Source organism: Lathyrus oleraceus, chromosome 3 (assembly GCF_024323335.1).
Source record: "Lathyrus oleraceus cultivar Zhongwan6 chromosome 3, CAAS_Psat_ZW6_1.0, whole genome shotgun sequence".
Taxonomy (NCBI): Eukaryota; Viridiplantae; Streptophyta; class Magnoliopsida; order Fabales; family Fabaceae; genus Lathyrus; species Lathyrus oleraceus.
Window position 1 is genome coordinate 52,483,926 of NC_066581.1, and position 19,150 is coordinate 52,503,075.

The 19,150-nt window shown below is 36.8% G+C and overlaps 1 protein-coding gene and 1 non-coding gene across 2 annotated transcripts; both read left to right on the forward strand.

Moving 5' to 3' along the window:
* Positions 1-3,042: 3,042 nt before the first annotated feature.
* LOC127129604 (glyceraldehyde-3-phosphate dehydrogenase GAPCP1, chloroplastic) lies at positions 3,043-5,120 on the forward strand (the record flags this gene model as incomplete). The annotated part of the gene is made up of 7 exons (XM_051058759.1): positions 3,043-3,096; positions 3,178-3,320; positions 3,427-3,510; positions 3,789-4,232; positions 4,332-4,429; positions 4,507-4,695; positions 4,806-5,120. Coding segments are annotated over 4 exons (387 nt in total), but the record flags the coding sequence as incomplete, so codon positions are not given.
* A 10,704-nt stretch (positions 5,121-15,824) lies between these two features.
* Positions 15,825-15,931, forward strand: LOC127134020 (small nucleolar RNA R71). The gene has a single exon (XR_007807803.1). It is a non-coding gene; the product is annotated as a small nucleolar RNA R71 (small nucleolar RNA).
* Positions 15,932-19,150: the final 3,219 nt, after the last annotated feature.

Below are 19,150 nucleotides of genomic sequence, written 5' to 3' on the forward strand. Positions count from 1 at the left end.
GTTTAATCACTTGAATAAGTTATGTAACATCTACTTTATCATTCACCATTTCACTCCTTCACTTTGCAAGAACATTTGTATGAGATAATACAAATTGTTTCTGGCCATTCTCATTGTTCAAACACTATCCTCAAGGACCAACAAGGCTGGTGGAATCTCTCTTTTATCTCTGTAATAGCTAAGAAGAAGCATTGGACTTTCTCCAATAGGTAAGTGCACTTACACTTTAAACTCTTGTTCATGCATCATTCTTGAATATTTATTGAAGTTAAAATGTAGTACATAGTGTATTGGTTGTATGTTTGCTACTGTTTTCATTATACCATGCTCATGCATTAAGATTTTATTGTTTGGAAATTAAAAGTGCAGTTCTGGTTTTTTCCTTGGCACGCTTTGTACATTGATTTTTAGGATGAGATAATGATACCATTAGATTCCTTGCGAAAAATAGAGCAATTTAGGTTCTTACGGTTTTTAATTTCATGGAAAATTGAGAGAGTTATGATTGTTTGAAGTTCTGAAAAAATTAATAAAAACATGCAAGAACATGAGGAAGAAGATGATGAATTGGTGTAATTTTCCAGTTTCTGGAATCGTTTTATTATATATATTAATGTTTGTAAATAACTTAATGGATGTATCGCCGCCCCAGCGGTTAGAGTGTGTGTGTTAAGGCCCATTTTTATTCATTGTTTTTTTGCCTATTTATTTTTGTTATTTTTCATAACTTCAAAGACTCATAACTTGATGATCCCTAAGCCTTTTTGAGCCACTCTTTTTGCTATGTGTTCATAATTTTGTCTATTTTATGATGGTGAAAAGAAATTCCAGAGTTTGTTTATTTTTCACACACTTATACTTGTCTAAAGTTGAAACCCTTTTTAGGATTGTTTTAGGGTTTCAAATGACTTTCTTTGGTTGATACTTTAATTTTTCTTGATCACCATGACTTGTATGAATGTTTTGAATTATATATGAACTTTGTTTGGTGTTGTTAATATATGCCTATTGGTTTTGACCTAATTTTGACTTACTTTAATCTATGCACTACGCCAAAAAGGTTTTTTAACAGCGCATCTTAGACAGCGCTTTTAAAAGAAAGCGCTGTCTAAGGTTAAAATAAAAATAAAACACGGAAAATGTTCTAAAAAAATAATGAAAGCGCTGTCTAAGGGGGGGTCTTAGACAGCGCTTTTAGAAAGCGTTGTCTAAGACCCCCCCTTAGAGAGTGCTTTTAGAAAGCGCTTTTAAATATAGACCTTAGTCAGCGCTTTTGAGAAAGCGCTGTTTAAAGTCTTTCAATTAAAAAAATCTGTTCATTTCTTCATTTAGTTGCGGCTGCTTCTTCATTTCGCCGTGTGAAACCCTATTTCCCCTAAAACCTCTCCACAATGCCTCCCAAGCTCGACCCATCCCAAGTCGTCGAAGTTTACGTCCGCGTCACCGGAGGTGAAGTCGGAGCGGCGAGTTCCCTCGCTCCCAAGATCGGTCCCCTCGGTCTCTCCCCGAAAAAGACCGGAAATTGCCTATGGCGGAGGCGGGAGAGCCAAACAATATAAAACCTATATCATTTGTCTTGTTCCAAAGTCCTCTATCCGACTTCACCATCAATTTCATCTAATTCCTAACCAATCAACCAAATCGAGCCTAATGTCACAAGAACCCTAAATCAATCTTCCAGAAATTAAACGCAAGGGAAAGGAAGTTGATGCCAACTCATTTAGGGATTCAATTCCCAAGGCTAAGGTCTACATCTTGGCACAGGTTGAAGATGAACTGAAGGAGAAATGCAAAAGAGCTTATTGGCCGGAGTAGCTCTGACGTCTCTTCAAAGCGATTGACAATAAGCTCGAATATTCAAACTCCTATGTTACTTCAGGTAACTTCTACCAAAAACATCTCTTCAAGATTAAATTAATATCCTTATTCTTCTTCACTATGATCTCTTCTTCTACTATGAACTCTTGTTGTTGCTTTGAGAGGATTGAGAGGCTCTGCTTGAAGGAGATAGAGTGATTGAGAGAGAACTATGAGTTGGGAGAGAACTGTGAGGGATTGAATCTTCGCGTGAATGAATTGGAGAGGGAAGGTGTTTTTGTGTGAGGTTAAGAGGGAAACAAATAAGAGAGGTTGAGAGTATTTCTGGAAAAACGTGAACCCCCTTAAATGTGAAGTGTGAAGATGAATTTAAAGGGCTTTGAATCTGTTACGAAATGATACGTGAATTCAAATGAAATTCCATTTTCAGTTAGAAATGAAATGGTTTGTTAGTCACCAAATTCAAATTCAAATTCAAATTCAAGTGAAATGTGAACGAAGATACATATACTGTTAGTTTGAAAATGAGTTGTTAAGTGTTAATTACGTTATGATGTTGCCCTGCTATATTCTGTTACAAACTGTTAGTTAACTTTGGATGGGTTCTTGTTAGTTTAGTGTTTTTATGTTGAATGATAGCTCTTTTATGATTGTTACTTCTATGAACAAATGTATTTATTGTTGTTATTGTTTTATCCATGACTGCCAAATGATTCTTGATATTGCACTGTTGTTTTCTAATTTGCTTGGTTATGTTGATGCACTGTTGATGAATGGAATGTTGAGCTTGCTGCAATTGTTGAATGATATGGTTGTTGCTTGAGGTGGGACTATTATGATGTATCGATGAATGCTTGATGTTTATTTGCAGGCCCAAAGGGAATTTAACATGGCATGGCAAGTGGATAGGTGGAGCATGGAAGAATCATTAGGTTAAGGCTGTCATTCAAAGCGAGATACCCTTTTTTATCTTTTGATCAAAACCATGTAACCATGTAACCATGTGATGGGATAGGATGTAGCATGGTGCTATGATGTAATAACATTTATGGATGGATTAGTTAATTTATAAATGATCCATGCACCATTAATAACATTGTTTTTCATGGATATGTGTTAATGAAAAACAATGTTTATGGATTTACTTATCTAATATGCGTGTGTCTCGGTTGGATGCACTGTTGATGGAAAGGATCCGAAGGATTTGCAGCAGGAAATCAATGATGGGGAAGAGGTGCAGCTCAAAATATAATTCCAAGTTCTACCGGTGCTGCAAAGGTAAGAGATGGATGGCCATAAGAGTTTCTGTGCTTACCAATTACATTTATTAAATTAGTTTTGCACTTTGTGAAATTCCAGGCTGTTGGAAAAGTTCTTCCCGAGCTAAATGGAAAACTCACTGGAATGGCCTTTCGTGTTCCTACTCCTAATGTTTCTGTTGTGGACTTAACCTGTCGGCTTCAAAAGAATGCCTCCTATGAAGATGTTAAAGCAGCAATAAAGTATGTCTCTTACTTTTCTGACCCGGCTTATATTCTCTCATGTCGAGTTGTTTTGTACTAACCATTCGTTGGTTTTCTATTACTTTGCTACTGAAAAAAAATGAAGGCACGCTTCAGAGGGACAATTGAAGGGAATTCTTGGATACACAGATGAGGATGTTGTCTCTAATGACTTTGTTGGTGATTCAAGGTAAAGTAAATGTTGTTGTATTTCAAATTTAGATCACTATCAGCATCTTTAAGAGGACAGACTCTTGTGCCTTTTATCTAGTATACATGCTAAAATCTGGTATTATGCACATTTTGAATTTTCATTTACATATGCTCAAAGCAGATTTTTATTTGTCTTAAAACTAAACTTTATTTATCTCGCTCTTTTATGATATTAGTCGCAGTTTTTTCTGTTGTGTTAGGATATGTTTGTTTGCCAAGTAAGCGTTTTAATTTAAATGTATTTCTTATTAACAGGTCGAGTATCTTTGATGCTAAGGCTGGGATTGGGCTTAGTAAGTCCTTTGTGAAGCTGGTCTCGTGGTATGACAATGAGTGGGGTTATAGGTATGTGTATATGTAATTACAACTAAAACTTTTACAGACTTGTGCATACAAATCTTAGTTTTAAATTGCACTCCACAACTATAATTGCGGATGTTGAAGTCTCAGCAACATTAAAACTACAATTTCCACAACTGCAATTTAAAACCATGCATGTAGGACATTTTTCAATACTCAACTTTTTGATTTTGATTTTGATATTCATAAGATTGCAGACATATCTGATGCCCCTCCAACAGAGGAAGAACCAGTTGAAGCCCATTCCTACAAAGACAAACCAAGTCAAGTTTTTCACCACCCTGGCTCCTCCTCTTGCTGCTGCATTCCTGCTTTTTTCTCCAATTTGCGTCACTCCAGGTTTGCTCCTGTCTAAAATACTAAATTGCCCCTGCGCTTCTATTCAAATTGCACTACTGCTCCCATGCCAAATTGCCAATCACTTTTCTTGTTCTACAGTTTCAAGTGCCCAAACCCTAGATATCCTAAGAGGAGCCTCATTGTTCCGTCAAACATGTATTGGATGTCACGATGCAGGTGGAAACATTATACAACCAGTAAACATATCATCCTCTTCAACATAACTTTTCTTAATGTTCTAGCAAACACAAAATTGATTTTTATTTTCTTACAGGGATCAACTCTATACACAAAGGATTTACAAAGGTAAAGAAACCTGAGAACTCTCATTGTGAATTGCTCTCTGCCCTAAAGTGAAGGCGTGAATCAATGTTTCTTTCTTCTGATGTTGCTGTACAAAAATGGAGTTGATATAGAAGAAGAAATCTACCGCGTCACATACTATGGCAAAGGAAGAATGCCGGTGAGATATATTGTAATTGTATAGACTTGAGAATTTAGAATTAGCTTTTGTCTTTATGATTATTCTTCATTCTTCATAGTTTATGTTTAGGGGCTTCAATTTTCATGCAGGGATTTGGTAAAGAATGCATGCCTCGAGGGCAGTGTACATTTGGAGCTCGTTTGGAAGATGAAGATATCAAGATATTGGCTGAGTTTGTCAAATTGCAAGCTGATAAAGGGTGGCCAAGTGTAGAAACCGAAGAAAAATGATTTAGTAATTGAAATTTCTCCTCCATCCTGTCCTAATTAATTGGTACAGAGTCATTCATTTAATCGATTTATGTACATTAGTGTTTTTATAGGTTTTGGAATTTTCTTATAACAATTTTTATGGTGTGTCACAATAATTAAATAGATAAAATAACTCATCTGAAGTGATTTAAAGTGAAAATGTGTTATTGCGAGAGGGTATAAATAACATTTCTAAAGGAAATATGTTATTGTAAAAGGTATCATTAACATAAAAATAGTGGAATTTGACGAGAGTCACACATGTTATTCTACATGAAAAACTATTTTTTTCATAATAGTTTTTATATTGATAACCATCAAAAAAGGATTCTCAAAAATACAAATTAGAAAGAGATATATTGAGTCTATATGGATTTAAGTCGTCTTTACATCATCATCATGGAATCATGGAGCAAAGTATACAATTAATATCTGATGAGAAGCGCTTAGGTTCTCAGATTTTGATTTTTGATATTCATAAGATTGCAGACATATCTGATGCCCCTCCAACAGAGGAAGAAATAGATGACCATATCGTATGCATTGAGAATATAATAAAGAGGAATTGTCCTGGTTACCTGTTTTGAATTCATCTTCATATATAATTTAATATCTTTTAGAATGCTCGTGTGAGATGTGTCATTGACGTAGACAGTTAGTTATATGCATAACAGCACCTCTGAAGAACAATCCAGTAAAAAAAAACAATTCAGTTCTTAATTATTTATAAAGTAATTACAGAACGATAGCAACCCCTGCCTTGTTTAGATATGCATGCATGCGATGGTTAGAATTAAATGATATAAACGAGGCAACCACAGTGCATCTAGTTACTGTAACTTTAGTAGTTTTGATTAGAGTTATTTTTGTAGTTTTAATATATTAGTAATTTTTGTATTGGTTTGAATTGGTATATATATATATTTGTTAGCCAAAAATTGGTAGAAAAAAGGCCAAAATGGCATATATAAAATGTGATAATTGTCTGTCAAAATCTGGTTGAAAACAGGTAGAAATTCTGGTTTATAAACCTGGAAAAAATGTGGTTTAAAACAAAAGCTTCAAAAAATTTTCGTATACCTTAGACAGCGCTTTTGTAAAAAGCGCTGTCTAAGGGGGGGGGGCTTAGACAGCGCTTTTTGAAAAGCGCTGTCTAAGGTATACCTAAAAAAATTAAAATAGGAGGGTCTTAGAAAGCGCTTTTGGCCAAAGCGCTGTCTAAGGTATACCTAAAAAATTTAAAATAAGAGGGTCTTATAAAGCGCTTTTGGCCAAAGCGCTGTCTAAGGGGGGGGGGGCTTAGACAGCGCTTTTAAGATTTAAAAAAGCGTTGTCTAAACCTTTAGCAGTGGAGGTTTAGACAGCGCTTTAAAGCGCTGTCTAAGGCTAAAAAAAGCGCTGTCTAAGGTCTTGTTTGTTGTAGTGATGTTTACATGTTTTTGTGCTTTGAACTTTGTTACTATACCATGAGCTTTTGTGTGTTTATTTTGCCATTGATCCATGATTCACATGTCATTCTTTCATGTCTTGTTGAACCTTTGTATGCATTTATGCCATTGTGTTTGTGTTTGTTTATGTGTTTACGAATGCTTTAAACTTGTAGTAACATGTCTTTGTATGACTTGTATGCTTACATGTTCAAACTTTTTGTATGATGTTGAACCTTTGTTTGTGATCATATTGAACCTTAACATGCATGTATTTAATAACTTAAATTGTTTTCATGATCAAGTTGATGTTATGTCTAAACCATGTCTTACTTCATGCATACACATGTTCATTCATACTTATTATGACATCCATATACATGTTCATGAATTGTTATGTCATTCATCTTTGTTTCTTCATGATGATATATTCATGTCATTCATATTCATGTAACTTGATACATCTTTGATTGATGTTGTTGTACCCTTGTTCATGTTCACATGTTGTACATATGTGTTTACATACCATGCTTGATATTGTTATGATCATGCTTCCATATATTTGTTGATGTCATATATGAACATCTTCTTCATTTGATTATCTTTGTGGATGTCATGTTTGAACATCTTCTTAATTTGTTAATGTCATGTATGAACATCTTCTTCATTTGATTATCTTTGTTGATGTCATGCTTGAACATATTCTTTATCATGTGTTTATTCTTGTTGATGTCATGTATGAACATCTTCTTCATTTGATTATCTTCGTGGATGTCATGTTTGAACATCTTCTTCATCCTTGTTTATCTTTGTTGATGTCATGTATGAACATCTTCTTCATTTGATTATCTTTGTGGATGTCATGTTTGAACATCTTCTTCATCCTTGTTTGTTCTTGTCGATGTCATGCTTGAACATCTTATTTACCATTTGTTTATCTTTGTTGATGTCATGTATGAACATCTTCTTCATTTCATATCTTTGTTGATGTCATGCTTAAACATCTTCTTCATCTTGCTTATATTTTGTTTATCTTTTTGCCTAAATCCAAGGGAAAGACCTCTTTATTGACTTAATGTCATAGGTAGTTTAGCAATCCCTAGTTTCCCTTTGACCTTGTTAGAGTCATTCTCACTTTCAACTTAGATTCAAGTAAGAGTTACTTGGTAACTCTTGTAAGTATGTTTGTTATGAACACTTACTCCCCCCTTTGGAACCTTGATCACTACCAAGTGTTCCTTCGCCCTTAGTTAGGTGAACTACGGTTGCTCTGATTCCATCCTTGTAAGGATACGTAGGCACATGACCGCGAAGTTTTGGCGAGCAAACTTAATAAAACCTTTAGGTCCTTCCCAATAAAACATTTCCAAATAATAGAAAACAAATAATAACATAACACAAATACTTTCAAAAGGTTCCTATAGGATACTATAGATATTAAGGATGCTAACACCTTCCCTTAGTATAACCAACCCCCGAACTTTAGATCTCTTCGCATTGTTTTTACATTGCACAATTAGGGTTTTATTCGACCTTTTCCCTTTCCCTTGGATAAATTAAAGTTCGGTGGTGAACATTTAATGTTTTGTGATTCAAGTTAATACAATAGCTTGATATCCGATTCTCACCGCGACACACAGCATGCTTTGTTAGCAACCGTGTCAACATTCGGCCGATTCTCAAAAAGACTCCGTATGAGCTTTTCAAAGGAAGGAAGCCTAATATATCCTTCTTTCATATCTTTGGGTGCAAATGTTTTGTCCTCAACAATGGAAAGGATAACCTTGGTAAGTTTGATGAGAAATCCGACGAAGGTATCTTCCTTGGCTACTCCCTTTCTAGTAAGGCATTTAGAATTTTCAATAAGAGAACTCTTACTATTGAAGAATCAATGCATGTCTCTTTTGATGAAACTAACCCCTCGAAAGAGGATAACATTATTGTTGATGATGATGATGATGATATAATAGATATGTCTCAAAAGGAACTTTCAAATGTTCAATCTATACCACAAGGAGATGGCTCACCAATCATTGAAGAACATCATGATCTACCGAAAGAATGGAAAACTCATAGAGATCACCCGATCGATAAAGTTATTGGTGATATTAGCCAAGGCGTTGCAACACGACTAAATCTCAAGGATGCTTGTCTCAACATGACTTTTGTATCTCAAATAGAACCAACCAAAGTCGATGAAGCCTTAGGCGACGATCAATGGATAGTCGCAATGCAAGAAGAACTCAACCAATTCGAAAGAAATCAAGTTTGGAGTCTTGTACCAAGACCGGACAACAAGCACATCATAGGAACAAGATGGGTCTTCAAGAACAAACTTGATGAGAATGGGATCATAGTTCGTAACAAAGCAAGATTGGTCGCACAAGGATACAACCAACAGGAAGGAATTGATTTTGATGAAACGTTCGCTCCGGTAGCAAGGTTAAAAGCAATTCGATTATTACTTGCTTATGCTTACTCTATGAACTTTCAATTGTTTTAGATGGATGTCAAAAGCGCTTTCCTAAATGGCTATATCAATGAAGAAGTCTACGTCAAACAACCTCCGGGTTTTGAAGACTTCAAGAATCCCTCACATGTTTACAAGTTGAAGAAAGCACTATACGGCTTAAAGCAAGCACCAAGAGCGTGGTATGACCGCCTCAGCAACTTTCTTTGTGAGAAGGGATTTGTAAAAGGAAAGGTTGACAAGACTTTGTTCATAAAGAAGATCAAGGGTAACACCTTATTGGCTCAAGTCTATGTCGACGACATCATCTTCGGTTCAACAAACAAAGATCTTTGCGAAGAGTTTTCAATCATGATGCAAGGAGAATTCGAGATGTCCATGATGGGAAAATTGAACTATTTTCTTGGACTACAAATCAAGCAAACCAAGGATGGCATCTTCATCAACCAATCCAAGTACTGCAAGGAATTGTTGAAAAGATTCGATATGGATAGTTGCAAAGTGATGTCCACTCCTATGGGATCCGGAACGTACGTTGATCAAGATGAATCCGGAGTTTCAATAGATATTACAAAATATCGAGGTATGATTGGTTCATTACTATATTTGACGGCAAGCCGTCCTGACATTATGTTTAGTGTATGTTTGTGTGCACGCTTTCAAGCAAACCCGAAGGAATCGCATCTCACCGCCGTAAAGAGGATTATAAAATACCTCAAAGGAACAACGAACGTCGGACTATGGTATCCAAAAGGTAGTATATGCTCCTTGATTGGTTATTCGGATGCTGACTATGCAGGATGTAAGACCGATAGAAAAAGCACAAGTGGTACCTGTCACATTCTCGGAAATGCACTAGTGTCGTGGGCATGCAAGAAGCAAGCATGTGTCGCACTTAGCACGGCTGAAGCAGAGTACATTGCTGCAGGCAGTTGTTGTGCACAGATTTTATGGCTTAAGCAACAACTTCTGGATTTTGGTGTAGACCTCGGCTGCATTCCTCTCAGATGCGATAACACAAGTGCTATCAACATCACAAAGAACCCGGTCATGCATTCAAGGACAAAGCACATAGATATCTGGCATCATTTCCTTCGAGATCACGTGCTGAACGGAGATGTAGATGTTACGTTCGTGGATACACATAACCAACTCGCCGACATATTCACAAAACCATTGGCTAAAGAGCAATTCTTCAAGATTCGGCGAGAACTTGGTATTCTCAATGAAGGTGACATCTAACCTTGTCTTAAAATTACTTGTTATGTGGTATAGTTGCTAAAAATTTGCTTATTTTCAATTTTTATGTTATGCAATGCTAGCACTTCTTTTTCGCCGTTTTTAGTTTTTCTCACTTTCGCATGTCCGAAAATTATCCGTTTTAAAATATTTTTAAATCGAAAGATGCGTATTGATAAGTGTTAATACTTTGTGAAAATTTTTTGTAAAAATCTTCTCCCAATTCTTCAAAACGGAGCTGCTGTTTTTCATTTATTTTTTGAAAATTTCAGTCCGTTAACCGGTTAACGGTATAGGTTAACCGGTTAACACCTCCAAAACAGCAACTCTGCGTTAGCTGTAAAAATACAGATTTTTTAATATTGTTTTTTTTTATTTTTTAAATCTTGGTATGTGTGTTTATGGTTGGTGCATGTGCTTTATTTTTTAAATCTTTGTATGTGCGTTTACTGTTCGGAAGAAGATTAAAGCATTATGTTTTGTCTATGTTTCTTGCTATGTGTTGTTCTGTTTTAGTTTTAGTTTTGCTTATGCTGACTATGTTTACCGTACACTTATTTTAATTCTATCATTATTATGTGCTTGAATGCTTATCTAATGATCACATAATGTGTGTATGCTTGTATATTTTTTTTCATAAGTTTCTTCCTTTTTGCTAATGCCAAAGGGGGAGAAGACTTGTTTCTCTAATGGTTTCTCTATGCAGAATTTTGTATGCCTCTCATTTAGGGAGGAGTTCTTAAACTTAGGGGGAGAATCAAATTAGAGAAACTTCACTTTCAAGCATCTATCTCAAAATTGGTTGTCATCATCAAAAAGGGGGATATTGTAGAAGCAAGCTTCAATCCAAAAAGTATTTTGATGAAGACAACATGTATCAATGCAAAAAGAGAAGAGCTTCAAAGATAATTCAAGCATCAAAGTTATCAAGACATATGCATGGGAAACATTTTGATCAAGCTTCTTTTTCAAGTCAACCGTTTGCAAGATTGTTGATTCACTTCTAAGGTATATCTAATTCATTCTTAGATTAGTATACAAGTGTTCAACAATCATGATCTGCATTTGCATTTTTAACATAACCATTTGTTAACATGTTGAAATGAAAGACACAATTTTCTTAAAGTATTTTTTTGCATTTCAACAGTGTTAACCGGTTAACCATATGGGTTAACAGCCCAATTTTTGAAATTATCTGTTAACGTTAATACGCGTTAACCGGTTAACACTGTTCGTTTCAGTGAAAAACTTTTTTCAGAAACTTGTACCTTTTCATCATTTTTATGAGAATTTTATACCTCTTTGAAAAGGTGTTTTTGGCAATATAAATTCTTGAATTTTCAAAATGAATTTTCACCTCCAAGAATTTTCATACAAACTTAAGATAATCACTCCTTCATATTTCCTTCAATATTTTTAAAAGTGTTCATAATCAAATTTTCATCTCATTCCATTGTTGTTGAACACTTGTATATTTTTCATTGAGTGAATTATTTATCTAAGGAGAAGATCAATCAAGAGAAGATTGATAATACTACACTTTGTTAAAATCTTCAAAAAGACTTATTTCTGTTTTGACTTGTGATCCAGGATTGTTGGACACAAGGGTTGGTGTTGAAGAGGATTGTTCTTCATACACTTGTTTACCTATAGGTTAGATAGTAAGCATCACCATTGGTGTGAGTAGGCTGTACAATAATTCTAACTATAGTAAAATCTCTTTCGAGTCGAAAGGGGAGTGGATGTACCTTCGGATTGTGAAGGGAACCACTATAATTTCCGGTGTCTTTTTACTTTCCGCAATTTATCTTTCCGCACTTAAACGTAAAATAACCAAAAACCGGAAACAAGTTTGAAGAATTTTTAACCACCTAATTCACCCCCCCCCCCCTCTTAGGCGCATTTACAACTTACATAGGTCTCAGTGGATTTCAAAATAGTCAGATGAATTGACTGATCAACTTTTCAAGTCCAAACTTCAATTCTTGATGAATTGATGATTGAGTACACTCACATAGACACATATATGCATAAAATGATGAATTAACGAAATTCCCTTGATTGTATTTGATCATGGGTTGAGGTTGCTTCATGAGCAAGGCACAGTTGATGCATAGTTGAATTAGTGTTTCCTTGGGAAACAATCCTCAAGCCCTTTCGTTTATCTTGATCAAATTGACAAATTGAGATACTTGGGAGGCATATATGATGATTGAGAGCTTTAGGAACCATTGCCATGCTTGCTTTCAACTTCATCTGGCCATTCTTTGAGCATAGGGGCCTCCTAGGAACCTCGGATCTTATGATTGCTCAAGCTACAAAACAAAAGATGTTAGTGACATATTTTTATGCTTTTGGTTAGTGAACAAAATAAGAAAAACAATAATATAAAATTCAAGCATGCTTGGTGATCTCAAACCAACTCACACAAGTCCCACCCTAGGGTAAGGAGCCAAGATGCTATGATCCTTGAGGCAAATGCAGAGTGCAATGATATGATGCCATAAGGGATCTTAGGGTCAACATTAGGGTCTTACAACTATAATCTTAGGTCCTACGAGATAAGACCTAAATTTATCGATTGCGAAAACTACATCTAGGAGTTCCTTCTTTGTTTTTGTGTAATTTAATTGAGCGGCATCTAGGGTTCTACTAGCGTAATATATTACATGTAGTTTCTTATCTTTTTTTTGCCCTAAAACAGCTCCTATAGCAAAATCGCTAGCATCACACATTATTTCGAAGGGTTTAGTCCAATCCGGAGTTTGTAAAATGGGTGCTGAAATTAATGCTTGTTTTAAAAGGTTAAAGGCTTCGATGCATTTTTCATCGAAAATGAATTCAATGTCTTTCATTAGAAGGCCGATCATGGGTTTTGTTATTTTAGAGAAGTCTTTTATGAAGCGTCGGTAGAAACCGGCGTGTCCAAGAAAACTACGGACTTCTCTAACTGTCTTAGGAGGGTTAAGCTTTTCTATAACTTCTATCTTTGCTTTATCGACCTCAATGCCTCTTTCATATATTATATGTCCTAACATTATGCCTTCTTTAACCATAAAGTGACACTTCTCCCAGTTTAACACAAGGTTAACTTCTGCGCATCTCTCTAGGATTTTCTCAAGGTTAATGAGGCAATCTTCAAAGTCTAACCCACACACCGAGAAGTCATCCATAAATACTTCCATAATTCCGTTGAGATCATCTGCGAAGATTGACATCATACAACGTTGGAAAGTAGCTCGCGCATTACAGAGTCCAAACGGAATTCGTCTGTAAGCAAACGTTCCGTAAGGACAAGTAAAGGTTGTTTTCTCTTGATCCTCAGGGTGTATGGGTATTTGGAAAAATCCAGAATATCCATCCAGATAACAAAAGTAAGAGTGTCTGGCAAGACGCTCAAGCATTTGATCTATGAATGGAAGGGGGAAATGGTCTTTCCTGGTTGCCTTATTTAGCTTCCTATAATCTATGCACATACGCCATCTGCCTTCTATGTGTTTAGCTACATGCTCGCCCTTCTCGTTCTGCACGACTGTGATGCCTCCCTTTTCGGGTACCACATGTACATGACTTACCCATTTTCTATCAGAGATCTGATAGATTATACCAGCCTCCAGCAGTTTAAGGACTTCCTTCTTTACCACCTCACTCATTACAAGGTTGATTCGTCTCTGATGTTCCCTGGAAGGTTTTGAATCTTCCTCTAGCGAGATCCTGTGCATACACACGGATGGGCTTATACCTTTTAAATCAGAGATGTTGTACCCTAAGGCAGAGGGGTATCTTCTTAAAACATTCAAGAGTCGATTTGTCTCGTCTTAGTTTAAGGTGGCACTAACTATTACTGGGCGGTTCATTTCTTTATCCAAAAACTCATATCTTAGGTTCTTGGGTAGTTCCTTAAGTTCTTGAGTTGGTGTTTGTGAATTTGGTGAAAGGTCTGGAGTAAGGTCCAAACATTCATGAGGTTCCATTTCCTCTAGCTCGTCGTCCTTTTCATTCGGGTTTGAAAATGGTTCGATCTTAGGTTCTCCTTGATCAAATTCTCTTATGCACTCATCTATGATATCGATCGCATAACATGCGTCTCCTAGAATTGGTGCCATCAGGAATTTTGAAAGAATGAACTCGATATTTTCGTCCCCTACTTCAAAGGTTAGTTTTCCTCTTTTAACATCTATTATAGCTCCGGCTGTTGATAAGAATGGTCTACCTAAAAGGATAGGGATATTTTCGTCTTCTTTGATATCCATGACCACAAAGTCTGTTGGGATATAAAGTTGACCAATCCTAACTGGGATGTCTTCTAAAATGCCTACAGGATACTTAACAGGCCTATCGGCTAATTGGAGGGACATCTTAGTTGGTTGCAATTCTCCTAAGTTTAACCTTTTACATACAGCTAAGGGCATTAAACTCATACTAGCGCCTAAGTCTAGGAAAGCTTTGCCGATCACATGACTCCCTAAAATGCAAGGTATAGAAAAACTACCAGGGTCTTTCTCCTTCTTAGCGAGTTTATCCTCGGAAATAAAATTGCATTCCAAGGGTTTTGGATCGTCGAGCCTACGCTTGTTGGTTAAGATGTCTTTTAGAAATTTGGCGTAAGACGGAATTTGGGTGATAGCTTCAGTGAAAGAAATCTCTACATGAAGCTTTTCTATTACTTTTATAAATTTTTGGTATCGGTTGTTGACTTTGGTTTGTTTAAGTCTTTGTGGATATGGGATTGGTGGTTTGTACGGGGGTGGTGGTTTGTAAGTTTTATCCTTGGCTTCTCCTTCTTGGTCAGTTTGTTTCTCGGGTTCCTCTGGTTACTCTTCTCGGTTGGTAGGTATATTTTCTTTAGAATTTTTGGACTCGTTCATTGCTGGGTTATGAGGCCCTTCGTAAGCGGTCCCACTTTGTAACGAGATAGCGTTAGCTTGCCCTCGAGGGTTTGGTTAAGGTTGTCCAGGGAATTGTCCTCCAGATGTAGTTTGTGGGGCCTGGTTTTGTGCTACCTGTGAGATCTGGGTTTCAAGCATCTTGTTGTGAGTGATTATCTGATCAACCTTGGTTCCTAATTGCGTTATAAGTTCGTTTACGTGAATGTTCTGGTTTAGGAATTCTTTATTTTGCTGAGTCTGGTCCGATATAAAGCTCTCCATGATCTTCTCAAGGTTAGACTTCTGGGGCACAACTTGCATAGGTTGGTTTGGTTTTTGGGCTTGATAACCTTGCGGTCTCTGAGGTGCATGATTTTGGATAGGGTTCTGGTTTTTGTAGGAAAAATTCGGATGATTCTTCCATCTAGGATTGTAAGTGTTTAAAAATGGGTTACCTTGGGCGTAATTCACTTGGTCGATGTTCAGGTCGTTTAAAAGGTTACACTTCGCTGATTCGTGTCCTTTAGATCCACAGAGTTCGCACTCCGTGTGGACTACCGCTGCGGTGTTAGTGTTTGTAGACATATGTTCGATCCTAAGGGCTAAAGCAACCATTTTCGCATGTATCATGTCTAAAGAGCTTATCTCATGTATTCCACCTTGGGTCTCCTTTTTCTCTATTAATGCTCGTTCAGTCCCCCATTGGTAATGGTTTTAGGCCATATCCTCAATTAGGTCACAAGCTTCAGGATAAGGTTTGTTCATCAGCGTGCCACCTGTGGCAGCGTCGATGCTCATCTTGGTGTTATAATGGAGTCCATTGTAGAAGGTATGAACGATCAGCCATTGTTCTAGGCCATGGTGTGGGTAGACTCTTAATAGCTCTTTATTTCTCTCCCAAGCTTCAAAAAGAGATTCTCCTTGGTTTTGAGTAAATCTAGTTATTTGGTTTCGAAGAACAACAGTCTTACTAGGGGGAAATATCTAGCAAGGAATACTCTCCTAAGGTCTTCCCAAGTAGTTATTGAATTAGCTGGAAGTGAATCTAACCATGAACATGCTCTATCCCTGAGGGAGAAAGGAAATAATCTTAAACGGATCGCATCAGGTGAAGCACCGTTAGATTTAAAAGTGTCAACCAGTTGGATAAACACTTTTAAATGTTGATTCGGGTTCTCAGTAGCGAGACCCGCGAATTGGATCTCTTGCACTAATTGCAACAAAGACGGTTTTAGTTCAAAATTGTTAGCAGGAATAAGGGGGTTTACTATACTCGAACTAGGTTCCTCGTAGAGGGTTGGGCAAATTCCTTAAGAGGTCTCTGGTCGCGATTCTCAGCCATAACTTTCTTAATTCGGATGAGTAAGAGGCGTGTACGAGTATAACGTTCGGGTTCCGCTAAAGGATCTACTAAATTTCTGGTACTACGGGTTCTTCGCATTTACCAGCTAATAATGCCTTAGTCTAGACGGTGTAATAACAGGGTACGAAATTTGACGAAGTTGATCCCCGGCAATGGCGCCAAAAACTTGATCGGTATGAATTCGCAAGTGCACGAATCGCGTCAAAGTAATATAAAAGAATATCGATCCCACAGAGACCAAATCGTCAATCTATCGATTACTATCGTTACAGTGTTTATCTAAGGCGGTATAAAAGAGATATTGGGTTTGCAAAACAAAGGCAAATAATAAATGCAGTGCATATAAAGACAGGTTTGAATGTAATTCACGTTAGTTAAGTGATGTTTCGATTGTCTAAATAGAACTACTTATGAGGCAATATTTTCTACTCTTGAAAAGAATCCATTTAACAGGAACTGTCGCTTTCGCGTATTCAGAACTGAGTTTACCCTTAAATTAAGGCATTTTATTGTCACTTATAAAAGGTGCGCAGAACGCTAAAGTAGTAAACTTATTTTTAAGAAATGAGACTCGTAAACTTAGTTGAAAAGTGATATTGATTTGGAAAGTTTACCCAAGGAGTTTCCTGATTTTAAATCTATCAACGCGTCGGACAACAGTTTCAAAAATAGTTTTTCCTTAAAGTGATAAAAATTCCTAGTTAACTAAGCCAGGGTGCTTTCGCACTCCTTGAATAATTAAAACTAACCAAGTTTGTTTTAGAAAACTCAAGTTAAAAATCAAAACAACCTTTAAAATATTTCTACAGATTCAATATGTGAAACATCTCTTTAACCGCGATCCTTACATTCTAACATTTAAAAGATTTAGCCAGACATGGTAATACCAACAAACACATCGATATTGATCATGATGAAAAGTTGTTTTAGGATGCGAGGCATAAAAAACGAGTAAAGTGCGTAAAGTAAATAAAGTAAAGTGAGACGGAAAATAAATAAAGTAAGGCGAGTACGGAAAGTAAATAAAGTAAAGCGTAGACGGAAAATAAATAAATTAAAGTGAGTGCGGAAAATAAATAAAGTAAAGAGAGACAAGTAAATAAGTAAAAGCGATAAAATAAGAACCTGCTCCAAACGGAGGGCTTTAAATCTGGTACAAGAAAAATAAACCTCTGACTCTGAAGATAAAGACGACAGCAACTCGAAGTGACCCAACTCAATCTCACTAAGGTGCGATAACCCCCTGATGTGACGGATTACCGCTTTTACAAATGATAAATATAGGCTTAGTGTTGTAAACTAAGTTGGATGCTTTGAAAATGAAATGGAACGAACTATTTATAGAGGATTTCAATAGCTTGCAAAGACCATGGTGCCCTCCAACTTCTCCTTAGTGGGAACGTGATTTTCAAAGGTGGCGCCCGCCATCCCTTCATGGCGCCCGCCATGTGTGTAAATGGGAAAGATCATGGGAACATGGCGATTACCTCCTGGTTGAGGGCTGATGAGTCATGGCTTCTCCTATAGCGGCCACCATGTGCAACGCCATGTGTACAATTTTCGCCGAAAAACCCTAATTTTAGGTCTTTTTGCTTCGTTTCTTCTAAAAGGGTCCGAAAGTGCTAAATATCTGAAAACAACATAAAAGAGAGCATAATACAAACAAAATGATAATAAAGTCCTAATAAACATTTGAAATCCGAGTCAAAAACACAGTGTAATTTAGTGTGATCAGTGGTCATGTCGGAAGATGAAATTGGATCCCACCATGTTGTGATATGGCCTTGATATGGACTGCCCCGGTCTTTGAAAAATAGGCCCTAGACTAACCGACTCTGAAAGCGGTTGGCTTCACTGTACTCTTGAGGTGGCTTGTCCAAACATGAGCACTTGAAAGGTACGCCCCTTATCATTAGGGTTATGGAGGTGATTCAACATCGGTGGGTCAAATATTGGGATGCTTTGCCCCTAGTTAGTAAGATCTTCATATGGTGTGCCCATAATTATAAGGATTTGACCTTGATCGGTAGGGTCCTTAGGTGACTTTCCCATATTTATAAGGAATCATATGTGATTTACCCCTAGTTAAGAGTTTTATTGACGCAGTATGCCCCTGATTAGGCCTTTTTTGAAATTTCCTCAATGCTAAGTATTAATTTGTGAGTAAAATTGTTCCTTTTGAAAAGTAATTCTAACGAAATGCTCATGAAATTTTTGAAATCAAAAATCGTTACAAAAAACATATATCATGTATACAGATGATATTTGACCATGAGGTTGGCACAAATTAAAATGTGATAGAACAAGATGGTTACTAACAAGCATTCAGAGTCAGTTTAACAACAATTTTGTTGAGTATGTTTTCATAGTGAACCTAAGCTTCAATTAGGACTTTAAAAGGTTATATTGTCGCGGCGCGAAAAATACCCGAGCGTAAGGAACGCTCGAAATATAAACAAAACAGAGTCGCCACCGAACTTTATTTATTCCCAAAGAGGGAAAGGGGAAATATCGATAAAACCCACGAAAAACAAAAAGAAATGGTCGTCGCAACCAAATCGGGTTCGGGAGTCGGTTATGCAAGGGGAAGGTATTAGCACCCCTCACATCCATCGTACTCGATGGGACCCATTTAGTTAGTTTCGTGTTAGAGTGTTAGCGTGATATCGTTTGTGATCTTCTACTTATCGGGTGAGGAAATAGAAAGAAAGAAAGGAAAGACTTAGGGTTTTTAATATTAATGTGCCTGACAAGATTTCGCAATCCTGCTCCTACGTATCTCCAGGTGCTATGAAGAACTCAAGGCATACGTAGTT